This window comes from Epinephelus moara, chromosome 12 (assembly GCF_006386435.1).
Source record: "Epinephelus moara isolate mb chromosome 12, YSFRI_EMoa_1.0, whole genome shotgun sequence".
Lineage (NCBI taxonomy): Eukaryota > Metazoa > Chordata > Actinopteri > Perciformes > Serranidae > Epinephelus > Epinephelus moara.
This window is the reverse complement of record NC_065517.1, coordinates 25,090,133-25,109,692: the sequence shown is the minus strand read 5'-3', so window position 1 is coordinate 25,109,692 and position 19,560 is coordinate 25,090,133. Positions and strand designations below refer to the sequence as shown.

General features: G+C 41.9%; 1 protein-coding gene across 3 annotated transcripts in view; it reads left to right on the top strand.

The window, feature by feature from the left end:
- stxbp5a (syntaxin binding protein 5a (tomosyn)) overlaps nt 1-19,560 on the top strand; it is a 159,793-nt gene that overhangs the window by 92,314 nt on the left and 47,919 nt on the right. For all 3 annotated transcript variants that reach the window (XM_050058767.1, XM_050058769.1, XM_050058770.1), the window contains one exon: nt 738-821. In XM_050058767.1, the coding sequence (XP_049914724.1) occupies nt 738-821 (84 nt within the window). The remainder of the gene's footprint in view (nt 1-737; nt 822-19,560) is intronic.

Genomic DNA, 19,560 nt, shown 5'->3' with positions numbered 1-19,560 from the left:
TGTAATGGTGCGGGGGATATTTTCTTGGCACACTTTGGGCCCCTTAGTACCAACTGAGCATGGTTTAAACCCCACAGCCTACCTGAGTATTGTTGCTGACCGTGTCCATCCCTTTATGACCACAGTGTACCCATCTTCTGATGGCTACTTCCAGCAGGATAACGCTCCATGTCACACAAAATCTCTGAGGAATGTTTCCAGCACCTTGTTGAATCTATGCCATGAAGACAGTGCTGAAGGAAAAACGGGGTCCATCCCGGTACTAGCAAGATGTACCTAATAAAGTGGCCAGTGAGTGAATATTCAGCTTTGCCTATCTTTTTTTTCCACAGAACATACTGTGTCACAAGTAAAACTTGAATACAGTCTCATTGTCCCAACACACATGACGTAAAGCTTTATTGGGTAATTCCCACTGCACAGTTAAAGTAGTTACGTTCACTTGATCTGCTTTGGTGACACATTTGAAGTTCTATGAATAAGTCTTCCAAAAAAAACACATAGTTTATGTTTTAAAACAAAATCTTTTTGCATTTTCTGTCACCCTCTCTCGTGATCCGGGGTGGGCAGGTTTCTTCCTGAGCCACCGTAGTCTGCTTACACCTGACTTCCTTTCATGCTGTGCGAGAATGTCAAATGTATTACTTCTTTTTCCGCCCATCATGGGGTCTATTCTATCTCCTCTCTGTCATCTCTCCCACCTATCTCACTGACTGCCTGTCGCTCTTCCTCTCCAGCTTATAATTGGATTTGAGTCTGGGATCGTGGTCCTGTGGGATCTGAAATCAAAGAAGGCCGACTATCGCTACACTTACGATGAGGTAGGCAAATCTCCCCTATTTCCTTTCTTCTCTAACGGCTTTCAGTCATTCCTCCCACTTCTGATCCGCAGAGTATCTTTTAATACAAAAACTGGGAATTAAATCACATATTCATGAACTCAACTGTATACAGTTGTGTGTGTGAGTGTGTATGTGTGTGTGTTAGAGGTTATTCTTAGAACAAACCTAGAATACGAGATATTTTCCTACAACAGACGGAGCTTGTGAGTTCAAACTGTGTACTCACATTGCACACGCACACACAATACACAGACACACACTTCAGTATGTTACTATCCTCTCTCATCAGCAGGTAGCAAAAGAGTGCTGACTGGGAAGAAATACGACATTCTACTTCCTGTTTGATTTCAGTATAGCTATAGAAGGGGACAGGTCAGTCTGTATGGGAAATAACAGCTCTAATGTGCAGTTTAATGAAGATGAAGTGTGGCTTGCCAGAGTTTTACAGCCAGCGCTAACAGGATCCACTAACTGGATTTGTGCTATCCAGCTATGAGGAGAATGAAGACGCTCATCAAAGTAATTCCCTAACAAACTTTTAATTAGAGATACTCAAAGACGGATTTTGTGACCTTTGGACAGAGCCGGGCTAACTGATCTGCCCTGTTTTCAGTCTTGCTGAGTTGCTATGCTAAGTTAGCCGGCTGCTGGCTGTAGTTTTATATTTAGGGCAGTAGCTGGGTCTCAATTCAGGGGCTGCAGCCTTTGAAGGACGCAGCCTTCGTGGTTGACGTCGGCCACGTCCTTTGAAGACCGCATCAGCCAAATCAAACAATTTTTGAAATGGGACGGTCCGGTCTGTGGAGGATTTCCTGGTTGCATCACCAGTTGTTCTTGCCCTGACCTGTTGACATTCCTGTTACCTAGCAACCAGCTGTGCTTGACGAAAGAAGGAATAAGCTAGGAAGTTAGTTAGTTCATTTAATATTTGAGTACTTGATTAACCACCGGAGATGCTGCTGTTTGTTGTATTTCAGGTTGATGGAGGACAGTTTTCAGGTAAACTTATTAAATTAAGATTGTTTAAGCTGTGTGCTTTTAGCGAATAGTGACGTTAACAACAATTAACCGTTAGCTAGTTAACAAATGTTAGTTAACTTAATATATACTCATCACCGGCGGGCAATGCATGGGTGGGTTTTACCCATTGCATTCCCCAAATTCTGGGAAAGAAGGCTGCATCTGAAGGAGCCTTCAAAATGGGACAGCCTTGGTCACACCAATGTGACGCCATCGGTCTCCAAATGCAGCAGGTTTTCGATATTTGTTTTTTTATTTACTTATTTTTTTTATTATTATTATTATTATTATTATTGTTTTTTACATATTTTTTTGGTGCTAAATGTAGTCTTTCTGTTGTTGGTACATGTAGGTTATCAATTAAAATCAAAACTTTTAAATTGCATTGTTAAAAATGTGAAAATATATTATCGTCTACCAATGGAGCTTGTGTGCACGGCACGCTTGAGCGCATCCGTCTGAGGCTGTGGATCAATGCCAAGTTTTACCACTTTATCACTATTCCCTCTAACTTGTAGCTGTTTTTTCGTTATCTTTTGAATTTAATATGAATTATGGAACCGTTTTTGTCAACGTTTGTTTCCCCCGTTTTGTACAATAAATTATTGTTTAAAGTTTCAACAAGTTTCTTTTGGAGTGCGTGACACAAGCGCGTTTTGAAAACAACCGCGGACTGTCACCTGCTCAACGCATCAGTACCTTCGGATGCCATGACAGTAATAGATTATAGATTAATAGATTATAATAATAATGTCAAAATATCATTTACAGACCGATTTAACAGATGATCACTGCTGCCCGACCCGCAGGTCCATTTGCGGGTCCCGCAGGTTACTGGTCGACCCGCGCATCACTACTCAGCTCAGTCTATAAAGGCTGTACACAACATAGATATTATATTCTATTCAGGCCGGCAGAACCAGCAGCGCATCGGCTCTACAGTGCACGGCACTGCTGATTAACCATTTTATTGCAGCACAGAGTGTCTGCCAGCAACCAGTGACTTGCAGAGGCTTCCTACAACTTCCGATTTAATCAGAAGACAAATTAAACAGGATGACTAGCCAATATGAAAATCAAAAGAAAGCATAAATCAAAAGAAAGCATAGAATAATGTACTGAAGGAGACTGTTGTGCCATCACATTTTTTTGTGGGTAGAGAGCAAAGATCCGGTCGCCGCTGTGCAAAACTCCGCAATACAATTAGGTCTGAAAAACCCCCGGAGTCCACTGAAGCTTCTATGTGTCTTAAAAAAAGTGGTTGCTAACAAGTGGCTAAATGAGACTACAGAATGTCATCACGCTGAGCCCTGCTGAACATAGCTTTACAGTCTTGTTATGGTGGTGACATTAGGTCATGCAACCATAGTGTAGTTTGTTTATAGCCTAACGTTAGCTTTTTACTCCTGGCAATTGCATTTAGGCTTTAATGATTATGAACATGGTGTTCATTTGTGAAGATTATCTTGGGGAACAAAACGTGTAAGTATCAGGAACATTTGTATGCCACAGAGTTTATTACTGGCAGACATCATCCAAGGAGCACTCTATTAATGTTGAGTACTCTAAATTAAATGTTTTTCTATGAATATGCTGATTTAGCTTTGCTAATATGTTGGATTCATATTAATGTGTATTTTCAGACATATTTAAATTTCTTTGAAAAAACAAATATCAAAGAATAATTTAGCGGCACCCTGCAGTAACTCTGAGGACCCCCTGGAGGTCGCATACCCCCGTTGAGGACCCAGGATTGAGCATACAGACATGAGAGTGGTATCACTCTGAAATAAGCATATTTCCCAAAATGCTGAACTTTTCCTTTGACATGAGTTGCTTCTTTAGAAAGTATGAATCTGTCTTCACGATATAAAAACAGCCTCTTCGGCTGGTGCTGCCATCACAGCCGAAGCTGCTTGTCACTCGAGTAGTGCCGTTTACAAAGAACAACAATTTGTGAAATGCATGTTTAAAAAATGTCATGATTTATACAGTGGAGTGCCATGTGTTGATGTCTCTGGAGTGATGCTGCAAGGTTGCACAGTGATTGCGCTTGCATATTGCAGCTGTAAAAAAGGGGCAGCATTTTGTAAAAGGTCCACCTCTTTAAAGCACTGAGTCATGTGGCTTTATTGGCGTCCCCAGAGGCAACAGTGTGTGTCTATAAATAAAAGACGACACGACAATAAAAAAAGAGACACAGTGTCAGAGCTGCTCGGATCCTCTCTGGACCTTGCATGTGTAAAACCCAGACCACGCCTGTTATCTATTACCTGATTAGTTTTTTTACAAAGTCTTGTTTCCAGTAATGTCATCGCTGTATTTGAATTGTTTTTATGATCTATCATGGATGTGATAAAATGTGTGACAGCCTTTTTTATGCTGGTTTTGGAGAATCTTTCCATGTACATTAACTCCATGTGTCTCTGCTTAAATGCGATGCCATTCATAAACTTGTCGCTGAGGCTTAAGCCGACTAAATGGATGTGGACACACACACATGATCATACAGTGGTGTCCGCAGCACTTAGACACAGAGCCAAACCGCCTGTTTAAGATAATGAGATTATTGTAACACTCATGCTGGTGCTCACCTCATTGGCAGTGCTGTGGTGCTGTAAGCACGCTGTGATAACAAGAGTCACCGAGGACTACATGGACACAAAAATGGGAGTGGATTTTGTATGTTCAATCTGTACGGTCCTCTCTCTCTGTCTCGCTCTCTCAGATAAGCTAATATGCTCCCGCTGCTCGTAGGGCATTACAGTCTCTCGTATTGAATCTCCCAAGGGAGCTCATCTCTTCTCTTCAAACCCCTACAGTTACACCTCTCCAGAGACTCGGGGGTTGAGTGGGTGGGAGCGGCTCCTCATTTCGCTCACTATATGATTCACACTGACGAAGGGAAAGAGGCCTGCGCCACACAGCCGTTCTTTCCTCTCCTTTGGAATGCCGTGGGGTTATTCCCCCGGCTAACACATCCAAATGGTTATTAGAGTCAGAAATATTTAAAGTTTAATTCGGCCCCAGATTAGCCTTCAGGGGCACTGAAGACAACCCTTGTGTTCTCCTGTGTGGCATCACCAGTGAAATGTGGATGTGATCAGGCCATGACTTCTCTGTTATTACTGTAGTGGACAGGGCTGTAGCCAGCTCTAATTAAATGGACTAAAGAGTGAATGTTGTGGAGTGTGAACACAACAGGGCTGTGTGAGGGTATGGATGGGTCGTATGGACATATTTAAAATTATCTTTATGTCATTGTGGCGTGATTTTCACTTAAACTGACCCAATTTACCATGTTTTAGTGTCTAAGTGATGAATGAGAACAACAGCTTTTGAAATTGATCCAGCATTGAGTGAGAGCAGCTGGCTGCCAAGAAACAGGCTGCAATGACCCTTTTAAGGCCGACATCACAATACCGTCATTTTATTAGCTGGAGGCAAAACAGGACTCTCCACCACAGGGCTGGAGGCTACATAGGAGTCTTAAAATGTCGTCTTGTTGTGTTACTGGGAGCCAGAATAGAAGGAGTCATGGCTCAAAACTTAAATTTTATCACATACCAGCCGCCACTGCCTGTCAACAACAACAAAGACAATTACGGTTAAATGTGGTAAGATGAAAGGACTGGATGGAGGCGATCATCTAAAATGCTCACGTGCAGCACACACTTCATATCAGGTTAGGGAAAAAGTATTTACTGTTGTAAGGATGAATAACATTGTGTGTATTAAGGGTTATCATGTCCACCTCATCAGAAGTTGTGGAGGTGATAAGAGGAATATTGGATTTCTCCATAAGGCGCATTAGCTAACGTTAGCTTTGATAGCAAAACAAACTGGAGGAAACCGTTAAGGTAAGATTGGCATAGTACATCAACCGCAAAGCTTCCTAGGTGACATCATCCATCCACTGAGTGAGAGCATACGGGTCGGCCAGTCTGGTCCCGTTGGTCAGTGTTTACGTTTTACTTGTGGTCCCAGAGAGTGAGTGACCTGACATGGTGCGTTCGTAAATTCAGTCTGACGCTCTACACTAAAATAAGAGCCCTGTTGTTGGAAGACATGGAGAGTTATAGTTGAACATAAATTAACAAACGGTTAAGTTCACACACATTCACTCCGCTTGGCGCTCTGCTGCTCCGAGTGCAGTGCTCTGGATAACTGGACGGTACATTCCGACATTCCGAATTTATGAACGCTCCAGTTTGTTCCAGAATTGTCGGAATAAGTATTTCTGAATGTACAACTCGTATCATCTTCCTATACTGTCGAAAACAAGCCAACAGAACTCGCTAGCTAGCGTTAGCTAATGTCGGTTGGAGGATAGTTTTGCCTCCAGCTAAGCCCCGCCCACCAAAAACATCATTCTCTCCCTCTCCATCATTACTTAAAGAAGTGTGTGATGGTAAATGTACCTGCAGAGACTCTGCCTTCTGCCTGTATTTTGGTGAGGTGGGGGCTTCATAAAGTGGTAGCAACCGGGGGCTCGACCATAAGGAGCAGCCACCGCACCAAAAACACAGAAATATATTGAGGCGAAAACGGCAAATGAGAGTAAATCTGGGGTTGACTTTTACTTTTACTTTCACTGGTGAGTGTGATTACAAACAGCACCTGACAATTCGTCATGGTAAACCTTTAATTTGATACCCTTTTTGATTTTTTAGAGATATAGTGATATTCTGTTTACCATTTAAAGAGCTCATAAACTGTAATTTGATATACTGGCCTCTGCTGATTGGTGGACCTCTCTCAGGTGATTTTAGATAGATTGTGTTGATGGTGCTTGACAAACTAATTTTACTTGATGAAGGACTTCTGACGCAAACAGTTGATTTTATAGCATTTCTGATTTCCTCTCAGTTAATACAGTTCTGGTTCGATACACTCCACATTAAGACTTTATGGTGTGTGAGACGTGTGTGTGTCCAAAGCACACTTGAAGAGATATGTGGTGGCTTTTGCTGTCTTACTTGAGAATGATGGCAGAGACAGTGAAGGCTGAACCAAATGTCCAACATCAAGATGGTTGCTATGGAAACATGGGTCTAATTTGATGTTTTGCTCATTCCTGACGTCTCTCGCTCACATTATGAATGTGTGTGCAAACGTCTCTGTATAGCTTCTGCTAACAATACTGTAGGGTGAAATACGTTTGTACAGCTTAAATCCATTGCAGACTATATTCTCCCTGCTGTGCGCTCTTTTTCCTGCTGTGTGCTTTCATTCAAACACTATTTGCCTAGAAGCTCGCCGCCAAGTATCAAAGTTGTCGACTGAAGTGAACAAGGAAGCTTTTCCTCTTCTCCTTTTCAACTGCGGAGTAAGCCAGCAGACCATGCAGTGATGGATTCAGACTTTGGAATAAGCATGTCTTAAAGAATATTTTAGTTTTGATGGAAATTTGGGGGTATTTAAACAAGTGAAAGCAGTCTGGTTGAGGATTTCAGAGGATAGAGATAAACGTTTCTTGTCAGTAATGTTGGCTCCTGTATTCTTGGCACTTTTTTGACGATTCTTGGAAATGTCCTCGCACAGTGTCAGCGAGTAGGGTGCACATGAGGGGAATAATGAAATGGTTTTGACTCAAATGAAGGCGGCTTTTGTTAGTTATAGATGCTGTCAAACTGCAGGAACTTGGCCCACAGACAACTACAGAGTTTCCGACAGAGTTCAGACCAACAGCAGAGGCGATAAAACTTTTGTTTTTACAAGCTCTCAAAGAGCTGAGAGAGCACGCCTTCCCCCTCTGTGTCTATCAGTGGATTGTCTATTATTAGCTGTGGATCAGCAGTATGGGTTTCAAGTGAGTGCTCGCCAGAGAGCATCCGTCACTCTGACCCCACTCCACTCCGCTCCGTCTGACTCAACACCTTGGTCTGAGTCCGGCCCTGATGAATGGCTGATATCCCAGTAAGATCGGAGTTCCTACTTCCCTACTTCCCCTCCGTTTGTCTTCTGGTGGCTGTTGCTCACTCAACGAATACATGGATTTTGTGTGTGTGTGTGTGTGTGTGTGTGTGTGTGTGTGTTTCAAACCTTTAAAAGGCCCATGATTCAAACTGAGTGATCTATTCTACAATCTACAGCCCAACTTCCCACCCTTTTTCTTTTATCACAGCTATCTGCTATCTATCTGTACTTCATCCCAAATGGATTTTATACCTCTTTTTTTTCCTTTTATATAATTTTGACTCTGTTTCTCTTGTACATTGCCTCATTTTTCTTGCCTTTTCGTCTCCCTGTCACTGTTTCTCTTTATTTCTTTTGTTCAAGGCAGGAATGTCACACTGTTGTTCTGCCTCACTGCTTGTATGAAAGGTACAACAGTGCAATAGGAGGACAGAGTTGTTTCCCCTTAAAGCCAGCAGTGGAGGTAGTAACAGCACCGAATCGGTATCTGTGTAAAAGTGGCAGCTGGCAGGACGGGACGGGTGTGATGTCTTGACGATGTGTTATGTGTGTGATCCACTGCCAGTAGATTTAAAGAGCAGCTGATAGCAGTTAGCAGCTAACTTAAACTAGAATAACAGCAATTGAAAATGCCCACAAATTAGGCAGACAATGAGGTCTGTGAACTCTTTACCCACTGAGCAGAGGATGGCATCAACCATCAGGGATGCTAAATGATAGTTATTGCCATTTTATGCCATTGTTATTGTTTAGAACACTGGTTCACAAAGGGCGTGCCATGATGCAAGTCTAGGTGTGCCATGAGATTTTGTGATAACCACACATTATTATCGGAATATTCAACTGGGCCTATATAGAAAGTTATGAATTAATTTTTTATTGACTGTATCAGTATGTTGTGCACACCCATTTCCTAATAGAGAGGCAAACTCTACCTAAAAAATATAACATAACTTTAATATAACTAAAAAAACGGGGAACCTTTTCATCATTGTTCGCATGTGGGAATTACAAGTGTGTGACACATCAGATTATATTACATTTCTCTGTGTCAAATCGTGGAAAGGGACTAGTAGTTTGTGCCCAGAGGTCCAGTAACTCAACAAACTTGTAGAAATTGCTGGTTACCTCTGGTGTAGATGATATAACCAGGAAGAGTTTGTGCACATATACAAGTATGGATGAATGTAACCTGCAGCATGGTGTGTCGAAAACTGCAGCAAAACAAACACACACACTAAAAAAATAACTGTGGGGTCGCAAGACACAATTCTCTGAGCTATTATTGAAGGCCACCCATAACACAGTAAAAAGTGCAAGCTTATTCCCAGAACCACTAAACATTAATTACTTCATTTCCAAGCAACACAAAAAAGATTTAACTGCTTTGTCTGTGGAGGAATTTGTGTCATTGACATATTTTAACACCAGAATTTATGTAAGCAACCTTGAATGCTGGATGTAGGTTCAGTCAGATTAAAAACAAGCAAACAATTAAGTTGCCCTTTCTTTAAGTCTAGTCCCAAATGGGCGAGGTTGTTCATATAGGACAATACATCGCCAGAGAGAAGTTATTTTGACGGACAGTTGAGTTAACTTTACTTGATATGACCACGTGCAGTAAATCCCTCCCATCTGGTTGTCTGAGAAGATTAAAAGCAAATGCTACAAATTATTGGCAAACTCTGTCTGACACAAGTCTGGCTTCATTAAGAAGTATTTTCTTTCCCCCTAAGTCCTGTTGAGAATACTTTACAATTCATTGCTGATGGGTCATTTGGCAAGTCTGGCGTAATATCCATTAGATGGATAGAGTACCATTCTTTATATGATGGTCAGTCTCTGTGGGGCTCTACCAGTCAGGATTTTACTATTCATAATACTAATGTTGACTCGTTGTTAAGAAAAAGGTGATTCGCTCACACTGCTCTCACCAGAGTTGTTGAGCAATTTAGTTTTCTAATGTAGTTCAGTGACAGATCGGAGTTCCTACTTCCCTACTTCCCCTCCGTTTGTCTTCTGGTGGCTGTTGCTCACTCAACGAATACATGGATTTTGTGTGTGTGTGTGTGTGTGTGTGTGTGTGTGTTTCAAACCTTTAAAAGGCCCATGGTTCAAACTGAGTGATCTGAGTGATCTATTCCTGTGTCTGTCCTGTTCAGGACAGACACAGGAAGTGGCCACGCTCAGCAGTCAGACAGGAGTCACATTACAAACCAATCACAGCCGACAGATATCTTTCCCTTCTTCTGTAAATATTCAGTCTGATAAATACGGAAAAGTTGATCATGTTAGTGCAGGGCTACCCAGAGCTTTACATCTGTCCCACGGCCGACAGGCCTACACACTTATAAACAGCTCCTGGAAGAAGATCAGCTCTGCACTCAGGATTTCAGGATGCTTGTTAAGGTTGCTTAGCAATCCCAGACGCAACCTGCCGCTGTGCCCTTGAAAGCTGCCACAAAAAAGACACAGGAGTAGCACCCAGCGCCCGAACTTGCGTGTTCCAGGTAGTCAAAGACGTGGCATATGTACAGCCTCTAATTTCCAGGGCTGGTACATTCGGTTATTCCACAGGCTAGTTAATAACGTGTCGGGCAGGAAATCCAAAGTGTGGGATCATTTTGAGAAGGTGAAGGACGAACCCAAGGTGATATGTAAACTCATCTTCATTGGTCGACTACAAACATGACGTATCATCTGAAACATGGAAGTAGCTACATGCCCATTAGCCCACAGCGTCATTAACAGGCGGCTCGCTCAGTGTGTGACGTGCACTTGTAGATAAAATATAGGCCTATATTAATGAAGGTTCATTAGTACGGTTTTGTATTTCTCTGTAATGTAGCACAGTGTTAACAATGTTACTGATACTATTCTTTCTCACACCTTCAACTCAAACCATTGTGTTGCCCCACCCAAAATATATCATTTAATAATTACATTAATATTGTAAACATGCGGGCGACTAGTCGACTAATGGCCCTAAATGACAACTATTGGTTGAATTTTGAGTCGGGGCAGCCCTACTTTGTATTTTGTTGCATATATGCTCAGTAATGCTTGGACTTCACTGTTGACCCATTTGTCCATGCTTGCTTCCATTTTTTGTTATGAGTTGCTTGTGTTTTGTGTTGTTTATATGGCTAACAGATTTTAAAAACTGGTAGTTGCATTGTGCTGCATTGGCTCATGAGTTCAACCAATCAATGTAAACTTATATCGCCCAGGGTTCCTCTTGTGCTGGGAGAGAACCTACTCTAAAGTAGGAGCTAAAAAAGTCCCTTAAAACTGGGTTTTAAGAACAACAATTGTTTGTAGTTTGGCGCGGAAACAATAAGTCGGGTTTTAGAGCTTTGTCCACTCTGAAAGCGCCCAATGACAATGTTAACAAGCTGATGTTAAGCATGTATAATGATTACCTCGTTCATTTTTTATAGTTAGACTTGTTAGGAAGAATTTGCAGCTGAGGCTAAAGCTGAATAAACCATCATTCATTTTGTGAGTACTTATTCATAAACCAAAGTATTGGACAGATTAAAAATTGTGACCTAAGGATAGTGCTGGACGACAAGTCAGTGGATCACAAAACTTGTTACACCTCAGACCAGCATTGCCATCCCCTGAGCCATACTGCTAACATGGTTAAAAATCATCGGAAACTTAAATTTATTGCAAGGGTCTAAAGATCACAAGTAGGTTATTTGTACCTTAGGCGAACTACCTTTCATCTAGCACCACCAATATGTCAAAATTTGCACTTCTGTAAGACTGTTAGATGATAAAACTCCAAAACTAAAGACCAAAGTAGTTTGAGAGTAATAATACATAGCATCTTTTCTTGCTCCAGACATAACCGATGATGATGCATTATCTTTTTTAATAGGGGAACAGTCTTAATTGGTAGATAGAAGCGTACAGGGGCTTGTTTCTTTCAGGGCTTTTATAGTAACTGCAAGAAAAAAACACAGGAACAGAATGGATTTCACGTTCCAAAACAAAAAGGGATTGCTCTATGGAAATCACTGTTGACATACTTGCCCCCAAATGCTTGTTTTTTAGATTAGGCCTTTTTTGGTTGAATGTTTTCCTACTTGAGCTCAATTACCATAGCTGTGTGTGTGTGTGTGTGTGTGTGTGTGTGTGAGTGTGTGGCACTTCAGGGCTAAGCTGTCTTCGTGTCCCAGTGCGACACGACTCTGGCAGGAGCTATTCTAATTAGGGCTGTGATATGCATGTTTATGTGTATATCTGTTTTCCTTCACCAATCTCAATTTGTGTGTTTGTTTTTGACTTTGCCGTGAGTTAGTATGTGTACGTCTGTGTGTGTGTGTGTGTGTGTGTGTGTCCACAAGTCTATGTGTGGTAACACGCTTGCTCATGTGTGTGACTCTAATAAGTGTTGACTAAATTCTGTCATCCCCCAAAGACCAATCTGTGAAACTGACCTAATGTAATAAATCATTAAATTAGTCTTTTTAATTGGTATTGTTTGATATGATGAGTACCATGTGTTCCAATTACTCTACCCATTTTCCAATTAAGCACAGTGCATTGTCCCCAGTTGGGACTGTCACAGGGAACAATGCACTGATAGATTTCCAGAATTCAGTCTGTCGCAGCATCACAGAACGGGTGAATGAAGGATTTTTCCCAAAAAAGTGTGAGAAGTGTCAGCATTTTAATGAATATCTGCAGATTATATCCTTTATCTGGGCTTTTGTCCAATCCCATTTCTTATTTTTACCCCCAATCTATAGTTTTGAAGTGCTCCTTTGCTCATCAGAGCAGAGTCAAAAGGGTTGAAACCCTTCAAGACACTGGTACATCATCATCGTTGTCGATGCCAAATGCGACCTTGGCAACAATGGTGTTATCACACTTGCTATTTATGTGATGGAGATAGAAAAGCATGGGTGCTCACAATTTGTTCACATAGGCTAATGTTAGCAACTCGCGCTCCAACCCTGCCAGTCTGCACTGATATTAGAGGAGTGGTAACAAGTGTAGTGACTATGCTGTTGGACTTTAATTACATTTTGAGCATCATATGCCATCAAAGAGGGGAATGTGATATGGAAATGTGTCAAAATGTGGAACTGTCATGCATAAATTAGCAATAACAATGTAACGCTAGCTAGCTGCTGAGACATAAGCACGCTAGGGATTTCTTTTGTTGTGCTTGTTGTAAAGAAAATGACCATAATACATTGAAATGATATTAAACTAAGATAATACAATGATTATCGTAGATTTTAAACGGGCACTGTGTAGGAATTTCTCCCATCTAGTGTTGAGATCGTACATTGCATTCAAACGGATAGTGCACTCTAGCGCCTCACTGTTTCAAACGCGTATTGCAACAACGGTAGCTGCTGTGTACCAAAAAGCTATGANCACTTGTGACTAACCTGCTTGCTGCTGCTTTTCGTCACTCTACCTGCAGGCGGAAACCGGAAACCGACAAGTGAAAACGCGAAAGGCGATTCCGTATTTTTCAAGTATGTCCCTGTACTTATCTGTATTTTCAAGATGGCGCACATACATGATGAGACACCGGTTGCAATGTATATGTAAATGAGAATTTCGGAGCTTACAGCCATACTTAGATACGCTGATGGAGGTAAATACACATGTGCTAGGACACACTTTTGACTGCAAAATTTGTTTGTCTCAAAGAACAACTGAAGTTGTTACACATAGTGTCTTTAAATCTCTATGAAAAACAAAGAAGATGCATTTGTGGGTTTCTTTTGTTGCTTGTGCAGCCATCTTGCTGATGATTTCTCACAACATTCAGTTTGGAGTGGACCTCTGATAAACCTCCTTTAGGAAGTCCATGTGGTCCGGACACTTCACCCTATCTGTTCATCACAACAAGAACTGGGACACCTTACCCCTTGATGTGAATATGCTAAACAGATGGGTAGGGCTAAGTGGAGGGGGGCAAGGGGTGTGTTGGAACTGAGCCAAAGAAAGAACATCTGAAGGTGCTTTCACATGTGCCCTATTTGAGTTGGTTCAGTTGAACTCAAGTTCGTTGGGGCAGGTGTGAACACAGCAATCACATTTGGGTGTGCACCAAAACAACCAAACTGAGACCTTCCTGAAGAGGTGGTCTCGGTCTGGTTTAGGGATGGGTCACGATTTTCAAATTTTCAAAGAGTCATTTTATTTTGAAAAATCAATTTTTTTATGCGACTATTACTATTCGCCGTCTTATTTCCCCCTTTTATTTGACATGCAATTCAGCTCCTAACCGCACGAGGGCAGTATAGGTTTGCTACAGCGGTGTGAGATGGGCTACCAGCTAGTTTGATGCTCTTCTACAAACAGGAGAAACATGCAGAGACTACTACAGTCATCAAAAAGTTCCGTGTGGAACAACTTCGACAAAATAAACGAAAATGAGGTGCAGTGCAAACTCTGTGAGGCAAAGCTTGCGTATCACAAGTCTACAACAAGTATCCACAGTCATTTGAGAGCGAGGCACGCAGGAGGCAGCGAGGGACCGTACCGGCTGGGCTCAGCAGCGCGACACATCTGCAGCGTGAGTCCCGTAGCAGCTCGCCCCCCTGTTAATCAATTACAGCGGCTCCGCCGGCAACGGGAGCAGTGCGACAACCCCCGTCTGTCGCGCGACAACTCTCTATTTTACGCGGCTCTTCTATTTTTGTCACGCTACGCTCCCCTACGCGTCCCTCCAGCAGATAAAAACTACATGAAATAGGGTGCTAAACGAGCACAATGTGTTTTTAAATGAATAAACCATTATCAGAGGTGATATGTGATGATTTTTTTTCATGCATTTACCCATGTTTATCCGTGACATTGTGTAAATGTCCGTGGCGGGGGGCGATTATTAGAAAAATCGTCGAATAGTTGCCATGATTTTCGAATAGTGTTTTTGCTTGTGCTGCCCATCCCTAGTCTGGTTACAAAGATGCTTTTCTGGTCTAGACACACTGATTTTCTTGCTGTTTAACTGGTTGAAAACTATGTATTTACAGTTGTTTGGCGGTGGCTCCTTATGTTTTTCTGTGTATTAAAAAAGTTTGGTCACCCCGGTCTGATACCCTCCCCTACTGGTATTCAAACTTATTAATATCTCATCTTTATTAAAACTTTATCTATCCATAAATAAAATGTGAGTAAGGCCTGTCATTCACTCTCAGTTTCAGGTCCCAGATCCCCAAGAATAAGCTCTATATGTCTAATTATACACACTTCCTCCACAGTGTAGAATAACTCATTTCAGTTCCAGAACGTGGGATGCTAAATATTTTACAGAATCGGAAATTTGTTCACACTGCATACAACACACCTGCTGTAACTACATCCACGCCACCTGGCACCGCACGCCGGTGAATCACTTCTGGCAACAAATCATAGACAAACTGCATCCCACCTGTCTCTGTCACTCTGCCTACAGAATTCACATCCGCTGTCAGCTTAGATAAGACACCTAAGCCGTTATTCATTGTTCAGGAAACTCCGAAACTAAAGAATACTTGGAAAAAGGGGACTTGAGTCATGTTTCGTTTGTGCATCTTTGTGGGAGTGACAGGGAGTGAGTCATTAACTGAGTAATGACATAATGTGAGTAGTGCGTCTCTGCAGCATGATGTCACATAGCTCTGTCTCGGTGACCTGGAGTCTTACTGAGAAAACCAAATAATGAGACATTTGAAAATTCCTCGAGGCTGTGCATTCAAAAAACACCCACCTCAGGAAGTTCTCCACAGTTTATTGGTTTCATCTGTGTGCTAGTTCAAGGTCTGGCCAAGCAAGGCTATGTGATGGATTACCTGCTTTACCAGCAAGCAATAGATGGGCTTCATTACCCCTCAAAACATATGAATATGATACAGTTTACTTTGGGAGAGATTAAATTAGATGTGTTGTGGTGAGCATATCACTGGTGTCACATGAGCACGAGCCAGCCTGGGTTCCCTACATCTCAGTTCACCATTTTCTGAAAAACTCAGCACATTCAGCGAGCCTGACACGCAGCACTATTTATGATTAATGACACGCTGAAGGCGAAATTGATATACACCTAAATAAATAGCAGTTTCAATTGGAAGAGATTGACTTAACCTGAAAGTGTGCTCACATCGACATTGACAGCGAGGTAATCATTTATGCCAGATGAGGGATGTGAGACAAGGCGACGAGGGAAACCAGTGGCAGGTTCACACTTAAACAATAAGTGAAGCTTTAGCTTGAATATTAAAGAGTGCGAGGTGGAAAGAACGGACGTAACTATGACCAGCAAGCATGTTTTAAGGTTCGTACTTGTATTTAAGGTTTCCACTATGACATGTTTACATGCTTTAATGTTCAAAAAATAAATTTTTTTCCCTCATACTGTCTGTGAAAAATTAATGTCTGTGGACGGCACAGATGTTAGCATTGTCCCCTCACAGCAAGAGGTTTCCTGGTTCAAACCCAGGGTTGGGGAGCGGAGTTCTCCCCATGTCAGCGTGGGTTTACTCCAGGTACTCCAGCTTCCTCCACAGTCCAAAGACATGCAGGTTAACTGGTGACTCTAAATTGTCCGTAGGTGTGAATGTGAGTGTGAATGGTTGTCTGTCTCTATGTGTCAGCCCTGTGATAGTCTGGCGACATGTCCAGGGTGTACCCCGCCTCTCGCCCAGTGTCAGCTGGGATAGGCTCCAGCTCAAAAATACACATTCTTCCTCCTCACTCTTGGGTGAACTGTCCCTTTAAGAGGCAATGTTGAAGTAAAGAACCAAATGAAGATATTGATACAAAGACAGGCTAGTAGAAATAGAGACTAAGTAAAGGCAGGAAAGAGTTAGAGACAGTGTCTGCTCTGTCATCTTCCCCGTCATCTCAACCGTCCTGTTGCTCCTGTAATCCTGGCTCAGAATGATTTATCTCCTGACAAGCAATCATTGGAAACACAAACGCATCATGCCCAAAGTATGCCAGTAAAGGGCAACCTTGCTTATTGATGCCCTTTTCATAGCTCATAATTAAACCCAGCGAACGTTCTGACATTAAGTAAATACGATGACGTGCGCCAAATGCGTGTGAAGCTCGCAACAGCTTCCAAAGCAGTTTTATGAGGCTCGTCACATGAATTTTGTGTCCAAGGGTGTGTCCTTACCACAACACCTGCAGCATCAGTAAAATGTCCCAACACAAGCCCAGTGCTTTGTCAGGGAAAATATTCTCTCAGAGACAATGATGTGACATTGTCTGACATGGTTTGTATTAGCCTCTTTTAAATGGGACCTATCATGCTTTTCCATATTTTGTGTCTAATATGTCATATGTTGTTGATGTTCATATTAAATGTGGCCGAAGTTTCAGATAACCAGGTAAACATATGTAAAAGTTATCCCTCAAAGAAAAAATCTCAGGGCAAGTTTATTTTGATCTAGAGTAATACGTCACATGACTAGAGTTCAGGGGTCGCACCTGTTGCATTATGGGCTGAGGCAGTACAGCGGCAGAGAGTGCCAACATGGCTACAGAGCAGAGAACCAACATGGCTTAAAAGGAAGTACAGACGACCCTAAAATAATAATATTCTGCATGGTCCAAGAGGCCCACACGGTAGTTGTCATTTTTTGTTTTTATCTTGTTTTAATATTTGTTTTAGTGGCCTGTATGGACAGTTGAATATGTTTTCTGTTGCTGTGCTTACTTTTTGGGACCAGTCTATTGTCAGAAAATTCACGTGAGACTGTTGTTGGGCATGTCTAAATGCTGGACATTTGGTGGGAGACTCTAAAAGCAATTGAGATTTTTATTTCAAACCTTGTTTTAATGTTCTTTATTAGGGGACCTATTGTTATCCTGCATGTTCTTCTTCTTCTTTCTTCTTCTTCTGAGGAAATCCTACTTCCCATGCGCGAAAAATCACCAAACTTTGCACAAAGGTCCAGTCCCATGCCAGATTGCCTCAGCTGCAAAAACAGGCCAATAGTCCCAGTGTTTCCTCTAGGATGTTTTTTCAGCAGCGGGGGTGGCAGGGGGAGGGGGTGAGAGACATCCCTTGGCCGAATACCAAGTACCTAATACCGAATGCCGTTTTTTAGTTTTTCATTAGTTTTTGCAGATGAACCCCCTCCAGATTAGTGTTTTTTTCATTAGTTTTTGCAGATGAACCCCCTCCAGATTAGTGTTGTCACGGTACCAGAATTGGGACCCACGGTACAATACCAGTGAAAGTATCACGGTTCTGAGTAGTATCAGGATACCACAGCGAAAATGAGGCAGATGTGCCTTTTGTCATTTATAAAAAGATAAATCACTTTTCTATAATACATCAATGATATTTCAATGGAATAAATTACTTATTGACTTATTCATACTTCAAAAACAGCACCAATGAGTGATGAACATAGGGGGGATCAAAATAAAATAAATAAATAAAATAAGAATCAACCAGCCACCCTCCTCCCCTGACAAGTCCCTTCATAAGTAACGAACAGTCCCTAAAGTGCGGTGAGGTTTGTGGGCCGTTACCTGCCACAGAGAAATGTGAACGGCTTGTTTCTCCTCTGATACGCCACATACTGTGTGCCGCCATGGCTCGGCTGTTCAGGTACTTTTGGGCAGTCGTGACAACAAGTTATTCACCTGGAGCCGGACTTCTCCGTCGCCGGTAAGCCATTACAATGCGCCACCGTATCTGACAGGAATACGTCCTGTCTGTGTCTGTGACCCCCGTTCAACCCACAACCGGCGGGATTCGCCGTTTCGTTTCTGCTGCTGGTTGAAATCTGTACTCACACAGCGTGCTGAATGATTTATTTTGCCCGCACAAAACTATTTTTAGTCGCAAATACGAGTGCGGTGACGGACGGAGTAAAATATCGCCACACTGCCGACATTTTACTCTGTCCGTCACCGCACGCTGTTTCATTACGTTATCAAAACACGCCGCTATTATTCGGCCTTGCTTTTCACGTATTCCACCGAATACCGAATGTGTTTTTTTGCAATATTCGGCCGAATATATTCGGTGCATCCCTAAATAGGAGTCTTCCCCCACTCCCCTCTCCCCTCACCGCTGCTCTCCTCACTACACTGGCTGCTGCACTGTGCAAGTGCACAGATGTCTCAGAGCGGTGGTGGTGCATTTTCAAAATACATTTTTTGAAGGAGCAGCAGCGGAAACACTGAGTCCTGATGGTGGCGCTATAGCAAGCCTCTAAAGTTCAAAATTTTGAAAATTCACAACAAATCAACCATATGTGCTACAAATTTACAACTTTCACCAATGTAGCCCCAATACTGAAGAAACTTTTGTACATTTAAACCTATTAAAAATTTTGAAGTCCATCACTCTGTTTTTTTTCAAAAACTGTAAAACGTATTAAACCTATCTCCTCCCACAATTTTTGCTCAGTTGACACCAAACGTGCTACAGAGCATCTTCAGACTGTCCCACACAAACCATCCACACAGATTTTTGATTTATCGAAAATTGAGCCTACAGTGCATCAAAATGTTTGACTGTAAACGGTATTGTAAACATATACTTGCAAATTCTTGCTAAATACATTTTCAATGTTCATTAAAAAAAGACACAATTTTGGGTCATGGAAGATGATGTTTGGAAAATATCAATTTTATCTCAAAAACTGAATTTTTTACAGCATTTTGAATTTCGCTCTCATGCGAACAATTGGAGTCAATGCAAAAATGGCATTTTTAAACATCAGTTTTTCACTTATGGAGCCAATAAATCATTGTTAAAAACAAATTACCAACATCTCCATGCTGTCTAGATGCAATT